Consider the following 21,382-nt stretch of genomic DNA (forward strand, 5'->3'; position numbering starts at 1 on the left):
TGTTCAAAGTGCAGGGAAAGAAGGGAGAAAATATACTACAATGTCTACTGCATGAGTACCTCTGGGTAATGGGACTATGACTGATTTAAATTTATTTTGCATTTAAAAAATTTTCCAAAGTAAGTATAAATATATGTCATTGTTCTAAATAGGGAAAGTTAAGCCTGTCAATATATATATATAGAGAGAGAGAGAGAGAGAGAGACAGACAGACAGACAGAGACACAAACACAAGGGGTGAGACCAAGGCCTAATATGGAATTAGACTAAGCCAGTAAGTAGTAAGTACTGTTTTTAAAATCTTTGTATTCTGAGTTGGGAGTTTTTCTTCTACCGGTTTCAATGTCCTCCAATTCATTTTTTCTAATTCATTTTTTCTTTCACAGAAATTCCATCTCTTTTCAAAAACACTTCCATGACTACCATGAACAGTATTTATGAATTAAGGCCAACCATTTTAAGGCACACAAAGTCTTCCATGTTTTGTTTCCTGTTCACTTTCCCACCCTATACCTGCAGCCAGGCTTCATCAGACTGTTGCAGCTTCTTTTTTTCCCCCCATATACCATATGATTTTCATGTGAGTGCTGTTGCTCATGCCATCCCTTCTGTTTTTTTCCCCTTTCATCCTCTTGGTGAACACTTATGCATCCTTTAGGATAACATAGTTCAGGAAAACATAATCCCATACTTAAATTTTACTGGACATGAGCAAGGAGGCCTTTTTCTTTCTTTCTTTCTTTCTTTCTTTCTTTCTTTCTTTCTTTCTTTCTTTCTTTCTTTCTTTCTTTCTTTCTTTCTTCTTTCTCTTTCTCTTTACTTTTCCATTGCATTTGGACACACTACCATAACATTACTTATTTTATTAATTACTTATATACACTAGATTGAGACTATTTTTTCAGTTTTCTATCACCAGGGACAATGAAGTACTTTGGCTTCAGAGAATGTTTATACAAAATGCATTAAGGAAGACAGAAGACTGAACTTAAGCTTTGTTCCTTTTTTAAAAAAAACAAAGTCATCTCACTCCCCCAGTTCTGGCACTCATCTTATGCATGTGAAGTTTACAATCTCTATGCCATTCTATGCCATCTTTTCCATATGGGAAGCCCTGGTAGGGAGGTTTCATTTCTTGGCCTCCTTTGCAGGGATACTAAAGGATGATGCTACAGTGCTTCCTGATCTACACAGACACATGACTGACATGAGCGCTTCCACAAGCCAATGAGACCCTTTGCCTACCTGATTAAATATGGGATTGAAAGGCTACATGAATCCATTTCGACTTAGTTGAAGCATGAATGCTCAAGAATTTTATAAATGTAACATTTTAAAAACTAAAAAAATCTTGACTTAGGAATAATACTTACATGAAAATCAATGCTTGCTCTTGTTCATACACTTCTTATGACTCTTATAACTCTTAAGAGAGAGATATATAAACAGGCTACTTTGCTCCAGTTGTGTTTTACTTAATATTGCTGATTGCTTTAAGATTTGGAATACAAAACAATGCAATAGTAAGGATGTAATATACTACTTTATTAACTCAAAAAAGAACAATCTTTATTTATGGAGAAAAGTTCATTCTGATGTAATTTTTACAATATGTGGTTTGCAACATCTTTTTCTAAGCAGAAAATGGCAATTCTTCAGGTTTCTTTGGGAATCCAAAACCTCTTTTGAGGCAAATTAGACATCACATCTAAGACAAGTAAAAGCCTTTGATCTTTGGCATTATTAGAAAGTTACTACTCTTTAGGGTGAGATTCCTAAGGTTATCCGCTGTGTCTAGGTCATTTTATTCAGCTGCATAAGCAGTTCCTTTGATGGATGACTGGTTTTCTACAACGCTAGCATTATCTCAGCAGGAGAAGGTAGTGTTTGATGTGTTGCAATTTGTATTACATGTCCATGGAACATCTCCGAACATTACCTCAGGAGGAGGGGTTAAGAGAAGGAGGAGCTGTGGCTAAAGACATTTAATGACAGAATGAATGGAAATTCAAAGATTGCTGTGCAGTCAGCCTTAAACACTGGACTGCACCCCCCATCTTTCTTTCACATTAATTTAAAAAATCTTAAAACAAAATTCTCATAAATATATATAGTTTTATTTAATTTTAGTCACAAATCAATATCTTCAAAATGACGAGGATTTTGACAGCTTGCAAAGTGGTGAAGACCCTGAAGACTGGTTTTGGCTTTACCGACGTGATTGCACACCATCAATGGAAATTTTCAAGACCTGGCACCAGGCTCCTTTCTGTCAAGGTAACATTCCCATATTTATTGTTTCTGATAAAATCATATGGGGAGTAGTTTAGCATGAAGCAAAGGTGTTACTTAGGAAGCCAATACAGATTTGCATGTAGTTCTGAAGTGCTAATTTATTAATATTGGCTTTAATATTGAGTCTACTGGGTTTCGCAAATGTTCATTTTCAACTGCTCTGAGTAAAATCATGGCAATTTTCACCCAGTGTCAAGAAGGGTCACAGTTCCTGTGAACATGTAAAGTGTAAGTGTTCTGTTTAGGAAAAATTACTTTTAAAGGCTATCAGGGCTCTGTCTGTGCCCAGTCACTACTGCAACAGTTAGGGTTCAAACACAAAGTTGCTTCCATGTTCATGAACCACAGCACAGAAGGTAATGTGTTAAGCTATGCTTTCCTGGCTCACTGTAATATTTTTCTCTTTTGAAATGTCATTTTTTAGGAAAAAATTTTGGAAGGAAAATATCCACATAATTCTGATATTTGCTATCCATGATGTAGACCTTATCTTTACTTTTTTCTTTTCCCTCTTAGCCCTTCCCTTGGGAGTCCACATTTATTATTTTTATTTTGCAGATTAAAACACTGAGGCAATTAGCTGCTGATAATTCTGTCCTTCTGAATGTATCTATAACTGAAAAACAGGTCTGGGAAGAGAACATGAAGTGTTCTTCCCCACCATTGGATTGTGAAATTCCAGTAGGAGCTTCTGTGGCTTCCTATAACTTTATGAAGGCATTTATTACCAGAGAAGTCTGAAATTACCCCATGGAAACTTTGCCAATGAAAAACATTTTTAGTGAATATAAAGTTTAAGTAATCACAATAGCTTTAAATAGATTGCTTCTTTAGTAGTAAGAGCTATAAAAAGTGAAGTAGAAAAAACCCAAAACAACCTCTATCTGTTGGTGTAAAAATAGGTCCTAATAGTTTTGAGTGTTCTGCTAATACTTTGTATGCTCACTGGGTTGACTAAAAATCCTCCAAATGCTTCCACAGCTTCTATTGCTTAGATTGCTCAAGTCAGGATTCAGTATGATATTTAGCCCCAAGTGACATCTGTAGGGCTAAGCAGTGCCTGTTGATCTTTGTGGTCTCCAGTGACAGGGTGGGGAAAGAATAAGAGTAAAAGGAAAGGAAGAGAGAGGGAGACAGAAAGAGACAGAGGTGAGGAGTGAGGAGGGGGAAGGAGAGAGAGAGAGAGGGAAATAACACAAGATCTCAGGGGAAAGTATCAGACACTACCATTTTAAATTAAAAAACCTAGAAACAACCATTTTCTTGGATCCAGTTTAATTGCAACAAGAAGCTAGAAAGGAGATATGTTCTAAACCATCATCAAAGATGCAGCGACTAGATACAAACTCTGAGAGTGAATACTGGTTTTAGTTCAGTGTTAGTAATATCTCAAGGGTACTCATATATCACTCCAGAGAGAATAGATAGTAATGAAAGTAATACCATTTACAGTTAGATGTGTCTTCTAAGACTGCAAAGTCCATGTCCCTTGGAATATCTTTTTCTTCTTACAAAAATAAGTAGGCAGGGATAGGTGTACCTCCATCAGACACCAGAAATGGAGAAATTGAGCGACTACTTAAAATGGCATAGATATGACTGAGATTAGAACCAGTTCTCCATGATCATAGTAAGTGCTCTATATGACCCCAATCACAACCACAACAAAATGACTTAATTATATGGATAGACTACAGTGAAAATAGTTCTTCTAGCTCAGGGTGGCATGTATGTTTTAAAGGTCTGCCAAAGTTCATAGCCAAGAATGACAAATTTGTAGGGGGAATAAGCCATCATTTCATGATGTAGAAGTCATTACTCACACTCAATCATTACTGGCCAGAGTTTTGGAGGAAAGCCAGGCATGAAAAATAGAAGTTCTTGAACTTCACAATAGTGACTTAAAATTCTGTACAGCAGTCCAAGGGGGCTTGTGTTTTATTCACTTATTTTGGAACAGTCCTCTACCTACTTTTCTTCCTGCTTTCACTTTTAAAATGCAACTCTTTTAGAAAATTATATGCAAATTTCTTCTTTTTAGATGGACATCACCTAAAAATTCTTAGAATGTGGTTATGTAATGGTCAGTGAAGGGCAGTGAGAGTAGTCACTGAAGGTTAGTGGCAGTATAGCTAGTTATAGCTAGTAAATAGATTGCAGAAGATACCCTGTGGGCAGATCTATAAGCATTGCCCTATAAATTAGTTGCCTTTTCAATGGCTTGGGAGGTCGCTTTTCTTGTCCCATTGGTGACAGAGTGGGCTTGACGATAGCAGTGACGCACTTGTACTTTTATGTGGCCCTTTCTTGTGTATTTATCTGTGGCCAATATTTACAAAGTGTACCTTGCCAATAGACACAGTTGTATTTCTCTTACAAGGAAGAGGAAAGAATTTCAAGGTGCTCTACATTTAAAGGAATTAGATATCAAGGATATACATGATCAACAGCCATATCATATGGAAGTTTTAGAGACCTCAATCTTTTTCTATTAGCATAGAAAATGTTCAGTACTCAATATTACTTTCAGCCAGTTGTAGCTGTGTAGTGGAAAACACACTGGATGGGGAATAAAAAGATCTGAATTCTAACCCCTCTTGTGCATTTATTAATGCTCTGAACTTGGTCAAGTCACATGTCCTCTTTGAGCCTATATATTGTTATCTGTAGTGTAGAAACAATTCTTGACTTAGTCTCAAAGGATTATGTGACTATCACATATAATCAGTGCTTAAAAATCTATAAAATATTGTTCAGATGCCTAAAATATAGGCTTCTGACTTTGGCTCAGGTTATGATCTCAGGGTCCTGGGATTGAGCCCCATCTCCAGCCTGTGTCTGGTTCCCAGCTCAGCAGGGAATCTGCTTGTCCTTTTCCCTCTCATTCTGTCCCTCCCCCATTCATGCTGTCTCTCAAATAAATAAATAAAATCTTTAGAAAAAATCTATAAAATACTGTAAAACCAAACCCTGGATACTTAAGGTTTTATTTATTTATTTTGGGAGAGAAAGAGAGAGAGAGAGTGCAAGCAAGCAGGGGTAGGAGCAGAGGGGGAGGGGGAGGGAGAATCTGAAGCAGGCTCCCCACTCAGCACGGAGCCCAACATGGTGCTCCATCTCATGACTGCGAAATCACAACCTGAACAGAAACCAGGAGTTGGACATTTAACCGACTGAGCCACCCAGGCACTCCAAACCCTGGCTACTTAAAAAAAATTCTGTCCTATACATTTTAGTAGAAGGACTTAGTAGACTGATCAGAGTTTCTTCATGTGTTTCATGGACTACAAATTATTACAATGACAAAATGTCTGATGAAAATTCTCAAATATATATAATGATTTTTTTCACCTTTGCCTTAATATTAAACATATCTCTAGGAAGATGTTGCTTATAGTAAATTAGACTCAAGAACTATGAAACAAAGGATCTTTACTATTTTGAATTCAGTTCCAAAAGTCAGGATGTACATCTTAATATCCTTTTTTAAAGCTTCTATCCTGTGAGTATACAGGAAGAATCGTAAGTGGAAATAAATGGGTAGTAAGTGGATAGTCTCTGATTTCAAGAAACATAAATTTAAGAATTCTGAATTCACAGGTCTTGGAAAGTCACCAAGACTAGTTTTATTTTTACTTGCAAATGAATTTGGAAATCAAAGGTATTAAATTGAAAAGGTTAAGTTCCTTATGAAAAGGGTTCAATAGGTACTGCTTCTAACATTAATCCACTTGGTTTTCAAAATGGTGACTTGTGTTACAATTAAGCTAGGAACCTAACAGTCCAAGTAGCCTTCTCTCTGGTACTTCAGATACAATTGAGCCCTAGGAGTCATTATTCCCTTTGAAAGGTTTTCATTTTGTAAGATTTTTATATTCTATTTCCAACATAAAACTACCTATTTAGCTCAATCTTGAGGAGCTATTGTCATTTGATTAGAAATTGGCAACTACAAAAACTCCTACAATTAGAATCCTTTAGTTATATTGTAGTAGCTTTAAAGACATTCACTTGAAATAGAGTTCATTATTATATTGGAGCCTCTTTGTATATTTAGAGGTGGGGGTAGGGATAGGTTTATCATACACTTTCAAGAATAACTATTGTATCAGACCTTTACTACATATAGATATGTTTTTAGGGCTGGATTTCATCCAAGATGATGCACATTTTTGAAAAAATAGATTATGTTTCAATCCCAAATGAATGGTTGAATAATTAGTCTGGATGATTAGCAACTTTGTAAAATTTGGGTGAATGATATTTCTTTAATTAGGAGGTAACCTCCCTTTTGAACATTTTTGTTTATGTACTCCATTTTTTATATTGCTCCCCCGTCCCCCTGCCTTTCTAAAATGCAAACTCATTTGCTGGTCATCAAGAGTGCTTTGTAATTTTGAGCTTCTTGCCATAAAACTGTTGAAAAAGCGATAGTCAAACAGGGCCTAGATGAGGGTAGGGCAAGTGAGATACTAACAATACACCATTGAAGGAGACCCTCACTAGCAGGGCGATGGTGTGCCTCCTTCCATGTTGCCCGAAAGGCACTTCACTCACTTTATCTGAGTCCCCACCCTCAGTAGGAAGCTAAGAAATCTGGTGGGGGAAGTGCCTGTAGAAATGGCATGAGTCTTGGACTCCTGCTTCCTTCTCCAGCTGATGAAGATTTGAGTTTCCACCTGACCATGCTTAGCAGAATTACTGATCATGTAGAAGCGAATTTAAGTTCTACTCTTGTGGAAATAGAGAACATTCTTTTGCCCTCACATCTTCATTAAACCTTTTTCACATTTCTGACTTGTACCAAAGGCTGGGGTATAGTAGAGAGTTTTCAGTATCTCTTAAGCAATGGTCATGCCAGAGCCCACTTCAATGCTTCCACAGTTTGCTATGCAAGACTGAATGTCCTTGATGGGACTAGCATTTTCTAGGGTATTTTTAGTGATTGAAGACTGGAAAGAAGTTACATGAGCCAGCATAAGACTTCGTTTTGGACTCCTTAGTCCTAGTACCTTTAGTTTCCACTTGATTTTCTTCATCTGGTCTAAATGAATTCAACTCATGAAAATATTTTCAAGACTCTTTTACCCTTTTTTCTTTTTTTGTCAACTTACTCAATGTCATATATCAATCTTTTATATTTCACAGGGAGATCACTGGCTAACATGAAGTTCTAACAGATGAGTCGATGTACCACTAAGAATTTTACTGAATAAGTTTCATCTATGATGTAGAATTAAATAAAACCATATTAATTTATTACCATAAAATAAAAATTAGCTTACAATATTGGAGGTCCCTCCCAGATTCAGAACAATTTTACCACATAGGAGTTGCTCGTTATGGTATTTGTTAATAAACTTACACTTTATGAACATACTTTATAATGGAATTTTTCTAAATGCTGTATTTTATTTATAATGAGAAACATAACTAGAATAAAAATTACTTATGAATCTGACTCATTTGTTTACAAATATCCGGAACAGAGAAGTATTCAAGTAAATTAACCTTGTTATTTTTTCCCCCCCTACAACGGCCTATGTTTAACCAAAGGCAGATAACTTAATATTAATGTAGGATGTTGTAAGGCTTTTAACTTATGATGTCGTAAGGCTTAATTGATTACTGCTCTTACAGTACTTTTAATTGTTGAAGTATTAGACATTATAACTGCAGAGAAGTCTCATTAAATATTTCCACACTTAAAAATTGTGCCTGAATTCTGAATATTAAGTATCCATATTTTGATAGTACTACTCCAAGAATGAAAAATAAGGTTTAATTTACCAATAAAGAATGCTTTAAGATTTTAACTTTTACCATATTATCTATGCAGTAATAACTGAAATAAATTCTGGCTTTAAGCTTCTTCCTTCCTAAAGCTTGGTTCAGATTTATTTTATTTCTTGAGAGGATGAGTACTGATGTAAGCTAATAGCTAAGAAACATCAGGTAAGCCAGAAATCAGATATGTTATATGGCTTTAGGCCTTGGTGAAAATGGAAATAAACACATGGGACTTCTACTTTTTCTGATATACGAATAATTTACATAAGCAAATGATTTAACAGCAATATAGTCAGATTCCCAGAGTAAATAATTTTCATTTCTAGTACTAGCTTAAGGGGATTATTGCAACTATAATGTTTTATATTCAAATCTTTTATGGAGTTTATTGCTAAATTAGCTCAAGCCTTTATATCCAGAACATTTTGCTGGTAAATTCTCACACCCAGGGGAAGAAACAATGCAGTTATTCCCATTTCACGGATGTGTAAGTGCTGGAGTTCACACAAGGACACGTGGATGTCTGTTTTTGTACAACAAATGAAATATAACCATAGCAAATCTGGTTAGAATTTTAATTAGGCCCAAACGCCACGTGGAATTTTTTAATTTGGCGTTTTGTTTACCGTCCTTATATACTTGGAGTCATCGTTGTTGTTTAATCTGGCTTCAGAATGCTCTAAATCATTTCTCCTGCTGTAATGTTTTGCTTACTCAAGAGCCCATTTATCTACTGCACTTTATCCCCACATAAAATAAATCACATTTATTTTTCTTTCTTATTTTCCTCCTTTTTTGTTGCATTTGGAGAACAGACTGTTTAAATCAAAGAATTAGTAAGGATTCTTGCTTTAATTAGCCATTCTATAAATAGGATATTTTAGGGCAGTGCTATTAATAGTTGACATATTCCTTCCACTTCAACCAAAATATTGTCATGTATTGTAACGAAACATGCTGTTTTTCAATTTTCAATTTGTTTCTTTCTCTTATAGTCCTGTAAGCTTCACATATGCAGAAATCTAATGTGATGGTGTTTATTGCTAGCAATTTTAAACTGCAAGAAAAGTCTCATTTTGACTTGTTTCCACTGTCTCAAACTAATGGATCCAAAGAAAACTGCTTCAAAGTGAAGGACCAATATCTTCAAAGTTAGCCCAGAATGATTCTGGGATGTGGAATGATTAAGGAACAAGTGGATGACTTTTAATAACATAATACTGAGTGCAAAGGAAAAGCCTAAAGACAGTAATGAATATTGGGCTCTTTTAAAACTTTTATAGGTTAAATTATAAATTATGCTTGAATTTTGACTGTTACTTCCTAAGCCAAAGCTCTCTATAAATAAGTTGAGCATAACACCAGGGACACATTTTCAAAGCTTTTCGAAGGAGGATTTAGCTGTGTGACTCCTATTAACAGTTGCATTGTTCTTATCCTGGAAAGTGCTTTGAATCATCTATCCTTTTAAACCTGATTTCAAACTGAGAGTATTAGGGTATAAAATTTCGGTCATTTATTTGTGGTCCCATAAAGTTAATCAGTCATCTTCCTAGGAAATGAAAATAGACCCATAAATGTAGGTTTACAATGAATTTTAATTTTAAGGAAAAAATCAAAAGCCCTAAAGAGATGAGTGAGATATTTAGGGAAAATGTCAGATTTGCTTACAGTGTCACATTTTTGAGATCATTAAAAAAAAATTATGGTATGGTAAAACAACAATATCAACTTCCTTGGCAGACAAACCAACAAATTGAGAATTTGTTGGAATTTCTACTTATATGCAAGCTCCCTCAAAAAATGTATTTTCGTCAGAAATTACCTATGCTTTGTGAAAGAATCACCAGGTTTTATAAATACCAGAAAGTACAACACCCAAAGATTGTGCAGTTTACTAAAGGTTCCATTTAAAAAGTAATATAAGAATAGGGGTCATGTAGAAATTTATGTAATTCAGTTTAATTTAGAGAAAAGTACAATTGTAAAATAAAAGATTAAAAATGGGGTAATTAAATATACACAGAAAAAATCCATTTTAGCCTATTTAAATATTAAGTGTGGGAAAATTTACAATCTTACAATGTTCCTCCTATAAATTTGTGGACAAAAGTAATATTTAGTATTACTAGGACATGGGGACTACGAATTTCAGTCTTTATCCTGCAAAATCATATAAAGTCACAAGAACACACAATTTTTGACTCCTTATTTTATAATCTAACTGGCTCCCTGATCCAAAATATCTGTATGCTCCAGGCTAAAAGAAACCAAACTCTGAGTATGAGCTAGTTTTAATGCATTTTTCTTGCTCTCCACATTGGCTACAAACCCTGGCCTTATTTGGCAGGGTGGGCATGAGGTGCAGGGGCTTGTTTGGATGTTTTGTAAATATAATTGCATGGATGGGAGAAAAATACAATTGTGAAGAGGTGGAGATAATGTTATTAATTGCAGATACAATTTAAACATGGTTCAAGGTCAATCAAGAGAGCTTTAGAAGGTATAGGGGTGTATGTGTGTGTGTGTGTGTGTGTATGTGTATGAGTTTTATTTTAGGCAGTTGCATGCTGAACTTGTGCTTAGTGGCCCCTAAAAGTGAATGTCTGCTCCTGGTCATTGAGCAACTTGGAGGTACCATTAGCTTTGGCCTAAGGACCTTGACTGACCTTTAGGCACTATGCCAAATTCACTTGAAGTCAGGGCTAATTCTTACGTTTTAGGGGTACATGAAGAAAGTAAACCATTCAGGTGTCCTTCAGTGTTCCACATGCATCTAGTGGTTTCTGGGCTAGAACCCCCATAAACAGACTCTCCAAAGCCTTTGAATTCTTATTGACTTGTTTGGCTTAAGTGTCTATCATAAGTTAGGTTCTCCAGAAGCAGATACTGAAATGGTGTTTAGGGAGCCAGATATTTATTAAGGGTTAACTCTGGTGGAGGAAAGTTTGAGGGAACGGAGTCGGGCAGAGAAGAAGTAAACTATGATGCAGGTTTGAGAAAGCGTAGGTCAACCTGACAGAAAGCTCTTGCCCATTAGAGTTTCCTGTGTCGGGCCTGGGCCTTCATCTCCCTGCCTAGCTCAGTAACCAGTGCAGGCATGGGGCTCTCCCTGCAGGGCCTGTGGCAAAGCAGCTTTCTGCAGCTGAGGTAGACCCTGAAGGAACTGATTGCTGGTGACTGTCCTCTGACCTCACCCCTTGCAGCAGGGCAGCAGGGCCTTCATGAAGGGGGACTGAGAGGTGCATCTCCATGTTCACAGCACGGATAGTCCTGACAGTCTTGAGAGCTTCAGAACTCAAGGGCCAGGGGGTATAGCTCAGTGGTAGAGCATTTGACTGCAGAACTCAAGGGCCTGCAATCGGTATGCAAAGTTCTCAAAGCCTTCTGGTTCTCCTAAGATTATAGGATATGATTAATGACTTGATATTCCACTTCGACAATTTATAGATTTACAGATAGGTGGTTCTCGGTTGACCTGGGCACCTGGCAGTTTATCCATGGCAGTTTTGAAAGAAAGCTCTTATAAATAAATTCAAGTGAGTTTGTAATTGAGTTGCTTATTATCCCCATTTAAAAAAATTGGAAAGAAGAAATAGAAGTAAGCTTAGAAAAAGAAAAAGGGGCTATACATAACTCAGTTTAAACTGAAATTTTCTACTTGGCTTCATGCAGAAGGTTATGATGGGGTAAAGCATTGTGGATTCTAAGTCACACTGACTATGTTCAGAAGTCACTGCTTTTCCATTTACTAGTGGAATGATCTTGACTCCTCCAAACCTCAATTTGCTTTACTGTAAAATAGAGATCTTAACATCACCGACCTCATTGTTTTTTGTGAAGGTTAGATGAGAAAATCCATTGATAACTTTAGAAACAGTGCCTAACACATCATGTTAATTATTATTAATGAGGCCTTGAGAAGGGGATCAGGGTGGAGCCCTCAGTGAGGTCAGTGTTCTCCGAAATCCTATTTTTCCAACATAACTTCATAATTCTATTTGAAATAAAATACCTTTGTCAGAACAGTAGACATTTATCATTCAAATCTACATACAAAATTTATTTGTGCAACTGCATATAGACTTTAATAAACATAGATAACTATATATGCCATCTGGTTTATGCCTTAACAGGGTCTCATTAAAGCAATACCAAAAGGTAGAAACAGGATCGTGACAGGTTGATCTACTTTTATAAGACATGCTTAAGACATGGTATACTTTATTTTTTTTCAAACATTACGATTACTCCAGAATTAAAATAGAAACAAAACAAAGTGGGAAGTACATTAACATATGGACACAAAGTAGAGAAAAATTGAAGTATACTTGTCATCTTTAGTTACTATTCTCAAATTTAGTTAAAATCTTTATTGAGTGTCAAGTATGTACCAGCATTAAATGTAAACCTCAGCAACAATATCAGTAAAAATATGGCAGTCTCAGTTTTTTTTTTCAGAGGGAGATAAAGATAGACTATTAGTTGTAAACTATTTGGGGATTTGGTATAGAGGTGTAATATTATGAGACCGTGTTAGTGAATTAAAATAAATGAATTTGCCAATGACATATAGAAAAATTTGGCAAGTATTTTAGATGACAAGTAAAGGAAGAGAGGCACCTGGGTGGCTCAGTCGGTTAAGCCTCCAACTCAGGTCGTGTTGAGATTGAGCACTGTGTTGGGCTCCATGCTCAGTGGACAGTCTATTGGAGGTTCTCTCCCTCTTCTTCTCCCTCTACCTCTTCCCCCCCACCCACCCCTCTTGTCCTCTAAAATAAGTGAATAAATTTTTTTAAAAAAGTAAAGGAGGAAAGGAGAATAATTGGGCTATGTATGCACATCTAGTTTATTATTCCTTTTCCCCAGTGATGGAGGATTATATTTATGTTGACGTTAAGATAATAATATTAGTAATGGAAGCAACCCATTAGGAAACCCAAAGGATAGTGATTAGAGATCATCTTCTAGACTCTTCTGAAGACATTAGCTGTATGACAACTAGTTGGTATAGAAATCTAGGGATGCTTATGAGGCAAGGGTTGCCAACCAGTCCTAACTTATTCTTTACTTTCGTCTTCCATCTTTTAGCATGGACTATACCTATGTGGGACATCTGTCTTTGCTTTCAGGTAAAAATAAACAAGCAAACAAAACCCAGTAGCCAGTGGCATCAGAGAATTTTTTGAAAAACCATAATATCAGCATGTGAACAACATCCTAACATCACATGATCGCCCATATTTCTGTGCATTCACCAAGTACATAGTGATTGCCTTACTGTGTGAATAACAGTGGGCTATTTCTGTGAGGATAGAAAATTAAATTAGGCATTGAATTTTCTGTCTCAGAAGTCATGATCTAGCAGGGTAGAAGAGTAACTTAAGCAATTAAAACAAAAGGTAACACAAAACTAGTATACACACACATGCAGTGAGAGCACAGGAAAATCAGTGGTTAATCCTGACTTGGGGGATCTTTGAAGGCATATCATGAGCAGGACTAAGAAGGATAACCAGGACATAAACACGTAAAGAGGAAGACATTTATGCACAAAGTCTAGAGGGGTGGGGAGCCTAAGGGATTTCATATAGAGAACGGGCCAGATGAGGGGGCTTGGAATGTTAATTGGGGAATGTGAAGATTAGTGTTATGCAATAAATGTTTAAGAAAGATAACCTTTAACTGCACTGCATGAGATAGGTAGAAGCAGGGAGAGTTTGGAAACAGGGGGAACAATTGGGAGGCAATAATAAATGATGATGGAGATTTTCTCTTGGGTGGGGACAAAATCCAATGTAGTATGGAGTTAATTCTAGTAGCAAATAGATGACTACCTATGAGTTATTAATAGTCATTATGAATTATTAGATACTATGTGCTGAGGTAGAACTGTTTTATTTTATTTTATTATTTTATTGTAGTAAGAGTACTTAACCTGAGATCCATCCTCTTAACAGATTTTTAACTGTACAATGCAGTTTTAGGGATAATGTTGTATGCAGATCACTAGAACTTATTCATCTTAAACATTTGAGACTTTATGTCTGTTGGTTAGTAACTCCCATTTCCCTCTTCCCCTGGCCCCTGGCAACCACATTTCTTCTTTCTGATTCTATGAGTTTGACTATTTCAGGTATCTTATATAAGTGGACTCATGCAATATTTGTCCTTCTGTGACCGGTTTATTTCACTTAGCATACTGTCCTCAAGGTCCATCCATGTTGCCATATATAACAGGATTTCCTTCCTTTTTTAAAGCTGAATAATATTCTATTGTATGTATATGCCTGCATTTTCTTTATCTACTCATCTGTTGATGGATGTTTAGGTTGCTTCCATATCTTGACTATTGTGAATAATGCTGTAATGAAGATGAAGTTTTAATATCTCTTTGAGATCCTGAATTCAGTTCTTTGGATAAATATCCAGAAGTAGGGTTGCTGGGCTATATGTTAATCCAGTTTTACTTCTTTTTTGAAAGATCTCCATACCATTTCCCATAGTGGCTGCATCATTTTGCATTCCCATTAACAGTGGAATTATTTTTAATTGCAGTAGTAATTATTTAAGTAACTTTATTATCTAGCCTGTAGGACCAGATGTGATCTGAAAGTTGTTACTCCCAAGGGATGTTAGGAAAAGATGCCAAAGAGAGAGACACTGAAACTCCAACATCTTACTATTAGACTTAATATCTTTGGACTTGAAAGATTTGTAAAACCGATTGCTACTAGAAAAATACTGAATTAGAAATCTACATTTTATAAAAGAATTCAACCAAAAATAAGACAAATGAAATAAGAATTCAAAATGTGGTGAAAAGTAAAAACTTATATTAAGTATAAAATGAAAAAAATAGATGTTTATTATTTTCAGTATTAAAGGAAATAATGGAGAAGATCGTTTGGAAGAGAGTGCATGCTTTCCTTTTTTCTGTTTTACTGAATTCATTATCATTTAGCAGTACTCTGCTAAACAGTTAGTAGATTATCTGATTAAAGTGATTTTACTAAAGTGTGAATAAAGCTTAAGTATGATGTAATGGCTTTATAAAAAGGAATTGCTATACCCAGTTACATCTCTAGTTGGTGGAATATGGAAGAGAAAAATACTGTGAAAGCAGGTGTTCTTTATTCCCTTAACTAGTCTCCCAGGAAATAAATCACATAGAGTTAAAGACAGCTGTACATTGCCCATCGCTTCTTAACCTTTGTGAGCAGTGCCTAAGAGGAATAGTTAAAATAAGACTGGAGCAAAGCAGGAGTGCATTCTGCAAGCCAATTATGCTCCAGAGAAACAAAAATAGAATTACGTAGCATCTTTGCCACCTGATAGCCATTCATTCAAAGATTCATTCATTCATTCATTCATTCATTCATTCATTCATTCATTCATTCATTCATTCATTCAACCAATCAGTATTTGCAAGGTACTTTCTACCGGTAAGATTTTAGGGTGATAATTAATGATACCCTCTCTTCAATCTCTATATTTAGAATCAATACAGAAATAAGACACAGTATTCAAATAGACAGCAATCTGAATATCAGCTTTATTACTGTTAAAGCTTTTCAGAAGCCAGGGCCTAGATCTGTAACGAAATAGGTTTCTTATAACTCCTATTCCCTGAGTCAAGTGTATTCACTCACAGCTGCAGCTCTCCCATCTTGATGTACAACTGAGAACAGGTTTCTTTGAAAAGAGAGTTAAGAAGAGCTGAGCCAAAAATTAACAAGTCAGGAAACGACAGATGATGGCGGGGATGCAGAGAAAGGGGAACCCTCCTACACTGTTGGTGGGAATGCAAGCTGGTGCAGCCACTCTGGAAAACAGTATGGAGGTTCCTCAAACAGTTGAAAATAGAGCTACCATATGATCCAGCAATTGCACTACTGGGTATTTACCCCAAAGATACAAAAGTAGGAATCCGAAAGGGTACATGCACCCCGATGTTTATAGCAGCAATGTCCACAATAGCCAAACTGTGGAAAGAACCAAGATGTCCATCGACAGATGAATGGATAAAGAAGGGTGGTATATATATATACAATGGAATATTATGCAGCCATCAAAAGGAATGAGATCTTGCCATTTGCAACGACGTGGTTGGAACTGGAGGGTATTATGTTGAGCGAAATAAGTCAAACAGAGAAAGACATGTATCATATGACCTCACTGATATGAGGAATTCTTAATCGCAGGAAACAAACTGAGGGTTGCTGGAGTAGGGGGTGGGGTGGGAGGGAAGGGGTGACTGGGTGATAGACACTGGGGAGGTTATGTGCTCTGGTAAGCGCTGTGAATTGTGCAAGACTGTTGAATCTCAGATCTGTACCTCTGAAACAAATAATGCAATATATGTTAAGAAAAAAAAAAGAAGAAGAAGAAGAAGGTAGCAGGAGGGGAAGAATGAAGGGGGGGAAATCGGAGGGGTAGACGAACCATGAGAGACGATGGACTCTGAAAAACAAACTGAGGGTTCTAGAGGGGAGGGGGGTGGGAGGATGGGTTAGCCTGGTGATGGGTATTGAGGAGGGCACATTCTGCATGGAGCACTAGGTGTTATGCACAAACAATGAATCATGGAACACTACATCAAAAACTAATGTTGTAATGTATGGGGATAATATAAGAATAAAAAAAAAAAAGAAGAGCTGAGCCAGTCTTGCTCAATTCCATTTCCCAAAGTCACCAATCATTCCTCTTACTTTTACTTTGTGGACCAGGGGTTAAATGACCTTTCCAAAGTCTCTGAAAGTTAACTTCATGGGCCAACGTATGAATTCAGGGAGGTATAAAATGGTTTCTCCAATCACCCACTATGTGCCAGACATTGTGTTATGTGCTAGTGAGGCTGTGTTGGAAAGACAAGGCAGGCTCTCTGTCCTTGATGTTGTCTGGGGTTGCCTATAATCTTACTGGAGAAATTGGTCATATACTTGGATATGGGGCAGTAAATAATAAGCGCCAATTTTTGTTTAGCCTTAACTTGGAAAGGGACAAGTCTTCTACTGCTTGTTTGGTTAATGTACAAGGATGATCAAACTTGGGTTTCTAACAAGTGGTAGAGTTCAGGTAGGTAGAAAGAAGGGAGGGCAGGGATGAGGGTGAGAACTTGGGCATACCTGAGTCATTATGGCTCTTCAAGGCTTGTTTTTCTGACAAAGTCTCCAAAGGCATCTGTAGAGTTGACCTTTAATACACAATAATTAATCACATTTATAAAACCAAAACCAAAACTAAGCAAACAAAAAACAAACCAAAAAACCAGTGAAATACATATTTTACCAGGAAGGGTGGGGGGCAGGGAGAGAGAAAGCAAAACGGTGAAAGGTGGGAGAGATGGTCAAAATTGCTCTCTCCAATCCAACCGCATTTATATTACCCTCCTTCCCTTCCACAGACCACAGTTTCATTCATTCATTCATTCATTCATTCATTCATTTAAATTCAATTAATTAACATGTAATGTATTATTTGTTTCAGAGGTAGAGTTCAGTGACTCATCAGTCTTATATAATACCCAGTGCTCATTACATCAGTCTTACATAATACCCAGTGCTCATTACATCAAATGCTCACCCCCTTCCCCTTCAGCAACCCTCAGTTTGTTTCCTATAATTAAGACTCTCCTATGGTTTGTCTCTCTGATTTTGTCTTGTTTTATTTTTTTCTCTCTTCCTCTATGATCCTCTTGTTTTGTTTCTTAAATTCCACATACGAGGGAGATCATATGATAATCACAGAACACAGTTTTAAGTAGTCCCTAATAGATAGGGCTGTACACAGATTGGTATGGATGGGGTCAGGCTAGAAGAAGTAACTGACCATAGTCTATGAATTTTTTTTCTCCTGAAACACTTGCTTTTCTCCAGAAATCTACCCCCTCTATACTTAAAATAATTCCTTACCTTGTTAGATGGAAAATTATACTTACTCTTATCCTGAAGTGTCTATATATATTTATATATTTATAATGCATAGTTATTTTATCTTTCAAATCTGTGATCTAAGCATTTGGCAAACCCAATGTGATTGACCTTATTGAAATGAGATTTCCAGATAGATGCTTCTTGTTCTGCTGTCCCTTGTGCTAAGGTTCCTCTCCTTGTTATCTTTAGGGGACTATGCTTGTTTGGGGTGGTAAAGGATATTGAGTGGAGAAAAGGGATTGATTTACATTCCATTAATAAAATCAGTTTAAATATCTCTTAACTGCTAAGCTGAAGATGGGTACAGATATGACCCAAAATTTCTTTGTTATATCTCAGCATTTTATTGTCATTTTGGTTGAGTCAATATGAATAAAAGCAACTAACAACAACAACATTTAACTAGTCTTTTGACTTTGAGGCACTAAAATCTAAAATTAGATAGTGAATTAAAAGTTAAATTTTTTATTGGCTATAATCTTGAGATTTGAAGAATATTCTTATAATTTCATATGCATTTAATTAGTGATGAAGAATTACACTAATGAAAATGAGTGCTCAGTCGAAATTAAGCCACTAAGTGGATCCTGCCACACATGGAACTTAATTTTCCTGAAGGTTTTACTGAGAAAAGTTATTGGGATACTAGTTAAAGACCCAGAGGGGAAAAAGTAAAATGAAGAACTATAAGGACATGTAAAAAGAATTGAAACTGTTCATCCCAGGTCAACAATAAAAACAGCAACAACAACAAAAGCAAAGGAAAAATCCTAAGTAGCCATCTGCAAATAATGCTCATATAAGTATTCACATTTTGGAGAAGAGTTGTTCTCCATGTCTAGTGAGCGCAAACCAGACTAAAATCCTTCATAATTCTACCAAGCAGGGGTCAGATTAAACTCACTTTGGAATTTATTGCAGGCTTACATTGCTCTATAATGATTGACAAAGAGGTAGGCAGCAGCAGTCAGTTAGACTCTAATTTCGACTTGAACAAGGTGGGTAATAATACATGTTTATTCACCTAACTCTGGTGATCAAGAAGTAAACAGCTTTCAGTGTACAAAATAAATTTTGATCCCTTTGAGTTCACCTTACCTTAGACCTTTCACTTGAATCTGCTGTGGCAAACTCGTATTTTTAATACCCAAGAATAATATGAGAAATGTAAAATAATTTTTCTTCAAGATTCATTTGTATAAATTATCTTAAAATTCAATAGAATAAAACAGAATTTTCTTTTTTCTTTTTTTATTATGTTATGTTAATCACCATACATTACATCATTAGTTTTTGATGTAGTGTTCCATGATTCGTTGTTTGCATATAACACCTATGCTCCATGCAATACATGCCCTCCTTAATACCCATCACTGGCCTAATCCATCCCCTCACCCCTTTCCCCTCTAGAACCCTCAGTTTGTTTCTCAGAGTCCATAGTCTCTCATGGTTCGTCTCCCCCTCTGATTCCCCCACTTCATTCTTCCCCTCCTGCTATCTTCTTCTTCTTCTTCTTTTTCTTTTCTTAACATATATTGCATTATTTGTTTCAGAGGTACAGGTCTGTGATGCAACAGTCTTACACAATTCACAGCGTTCACCATAGCACATACCCTCCCCAATGTCTATTTTCTTCCCCTACCCCTGTATTTTTAGAATATACTGGGTAAGGAGAGCTTTCTCATTCTTTGTCTCTGTTTGCAAAGTGAAATAGGGAATGAAACAGTTAAGTAATTCAAGCACCGTCAGCCTCTTTCATGTGAAATGTCTAGTAAATTGGTATAAATGATCCTTTGTTTCGAGTTATCATGATATTTGTCTTAGCTCTGCACAACATGTATTTGTACTCTTACATATAGCATACTCAATATGCATATGCTGGTATAACCAGCCACTGATCTTTCCCTTCTTCACCCTTGTCTCCCTCAATGTCACTCATATCTCTTTCCCAACATAGTATCTCCACATTGTGAGACTAAATTAAAGATGTTATAGAAAGGCATTCCTAGTTAAGCATAATGGAAAGATGACTCAAGACAAGTATTTGCTTATTTTTAAATTCATACCTTGAACAAACTAAAAGCTGAATAATAATGATAGAAATAGTAATGATTTCTGGTATTTTCTTATGTTATTTTCTTCAGATTGACACTCAATGAATCTTTATTCATGCAACAAAAATTGAACAATTGTCTACTCTGTACCGGGCACTGATGTTGGCCCTGGAGGTGCACCAGTGTACAAAGCAGACCGAATACTCTGCCCACATGAAATTTGCTTTCCAGTGGGATAAGGCAGGCAAAAATAAGACACCGGATGATATGTTAGGAGGCAATGACTTCTATAAAGGAAGAGCGGATAGAGCACTGGGAGGCACATTATTTTAAATAAGAGGGTCAATGTACATCTCGCCAAGAAGACGGATGACATTTGAGCAGACTTGAAGGCATCTTCTTTTTCTTTTAAAGATTTATTTATTTGAGAGAGAGAGCACAAGTGGGAGGGACAGAGGGAAAGGAAGAGAGAATCTCCAGCACACTCTGCACTGAGCACAAAGCCAGAGACAGGGCTTGATCTCATGACCCTGAGATCAAGACTTGAGCCAAAACCAAGAGCCAGATGCTTAACCAACTGAGCCACACAGGTACCCCTTGAAAGAGTCTTTAAATTTTTAACTTTAAATTCAAAATTTGACATGAATTTCTTTCTTAAAATTTAAATTTTTATTACTTAAAGCATAGAAGGAAAAAAAAGGGTGAATTTTTTATTATTAAAGAAAAATCTACCAAAGGAAAGGATATTTTATTTATCTTTGTTATCTCCAGGTGCTTCAGTGATATTCTTCTTCAGGTTTCTTCCTTTTACCATTCAGGCACTTATCTAGCCCTTTTGCTAAATGGAGGGCCTGGGGGCATTTGCCCATGTGTTTCTAGAGCCTAGTGTAGGATTTGGTACATGGTAGGAGCTCAGTGAGTTTTTGACCTGAATGTCTAAGCAGTCTTCTTGGCACATATATTTTTATTAAACACATAGGGACCATGTCATGATAGAGGTCCTTTACTTAGTAGAATTCATATTTATGTATCCTTCGGTTACTTTTCCTGACATTGTATGTACAGGCTTCTCTTCCTTAAGGTTTCCTTTGTACTTTCAGCATTCAAAGTATTAAAGGGCTCTGGCAGTAAGCACTTAAATTATCCCTTAATGTTACAATCTAATTCCTAGGCTATGGACCTCTTTCTACTAGAATGAGGCTACTAAAGTATCTTACAATAAGTCACAAGGTGATTTCTTTTGGACTCATTGGAATAAAATAGCATTTGGGGAACTATTAGCTAGAAGAGGGGGTTCCAAATACTAGC

The 21,382-nt window shown here is 36.3% G+C and overlaps 1 protein-coding gene across 1 annotated transcript in view; it reads left to right on the forward strand.

The window, feature by feature from the left end:
* The window catches only part of CPS1 (carbamoyl-phosphate synthase 1), a 355,746-nt gene that overhangs the window by 229,426 nt on the left and 104,938 nt on the right, over positions 1–21,382 (forward strand). The window contains exon 9 of the mRNA XM_054506025.2: positions 2,131–2,277. Within this exon, the coding sequence (XP_054362000.1) occupies positions 2,131–2,277 (147 nt within the window). The remainder of the gene's footprint in view (positions 1–2,130; positions 2,278–21,382) is intronic.

Source organism: Mirounga angustirostris, unplaced genomic scaffold, assembly GCF_029215605.1.
Source record: "Mirounga angustirostris isolate CCGP_5_RB_7025 unplaced genomic scaffold, mMirAng1.0.hap1 SCAF_3, whole genome shotgun sequence".
In the NCBI taxonomy this organism is placed as follows: Eukaryota; Metazoa; Chordata; class Mammalia; order Carnivora; family Phocidae; genus Mirounga; species Mirounga angustirostris.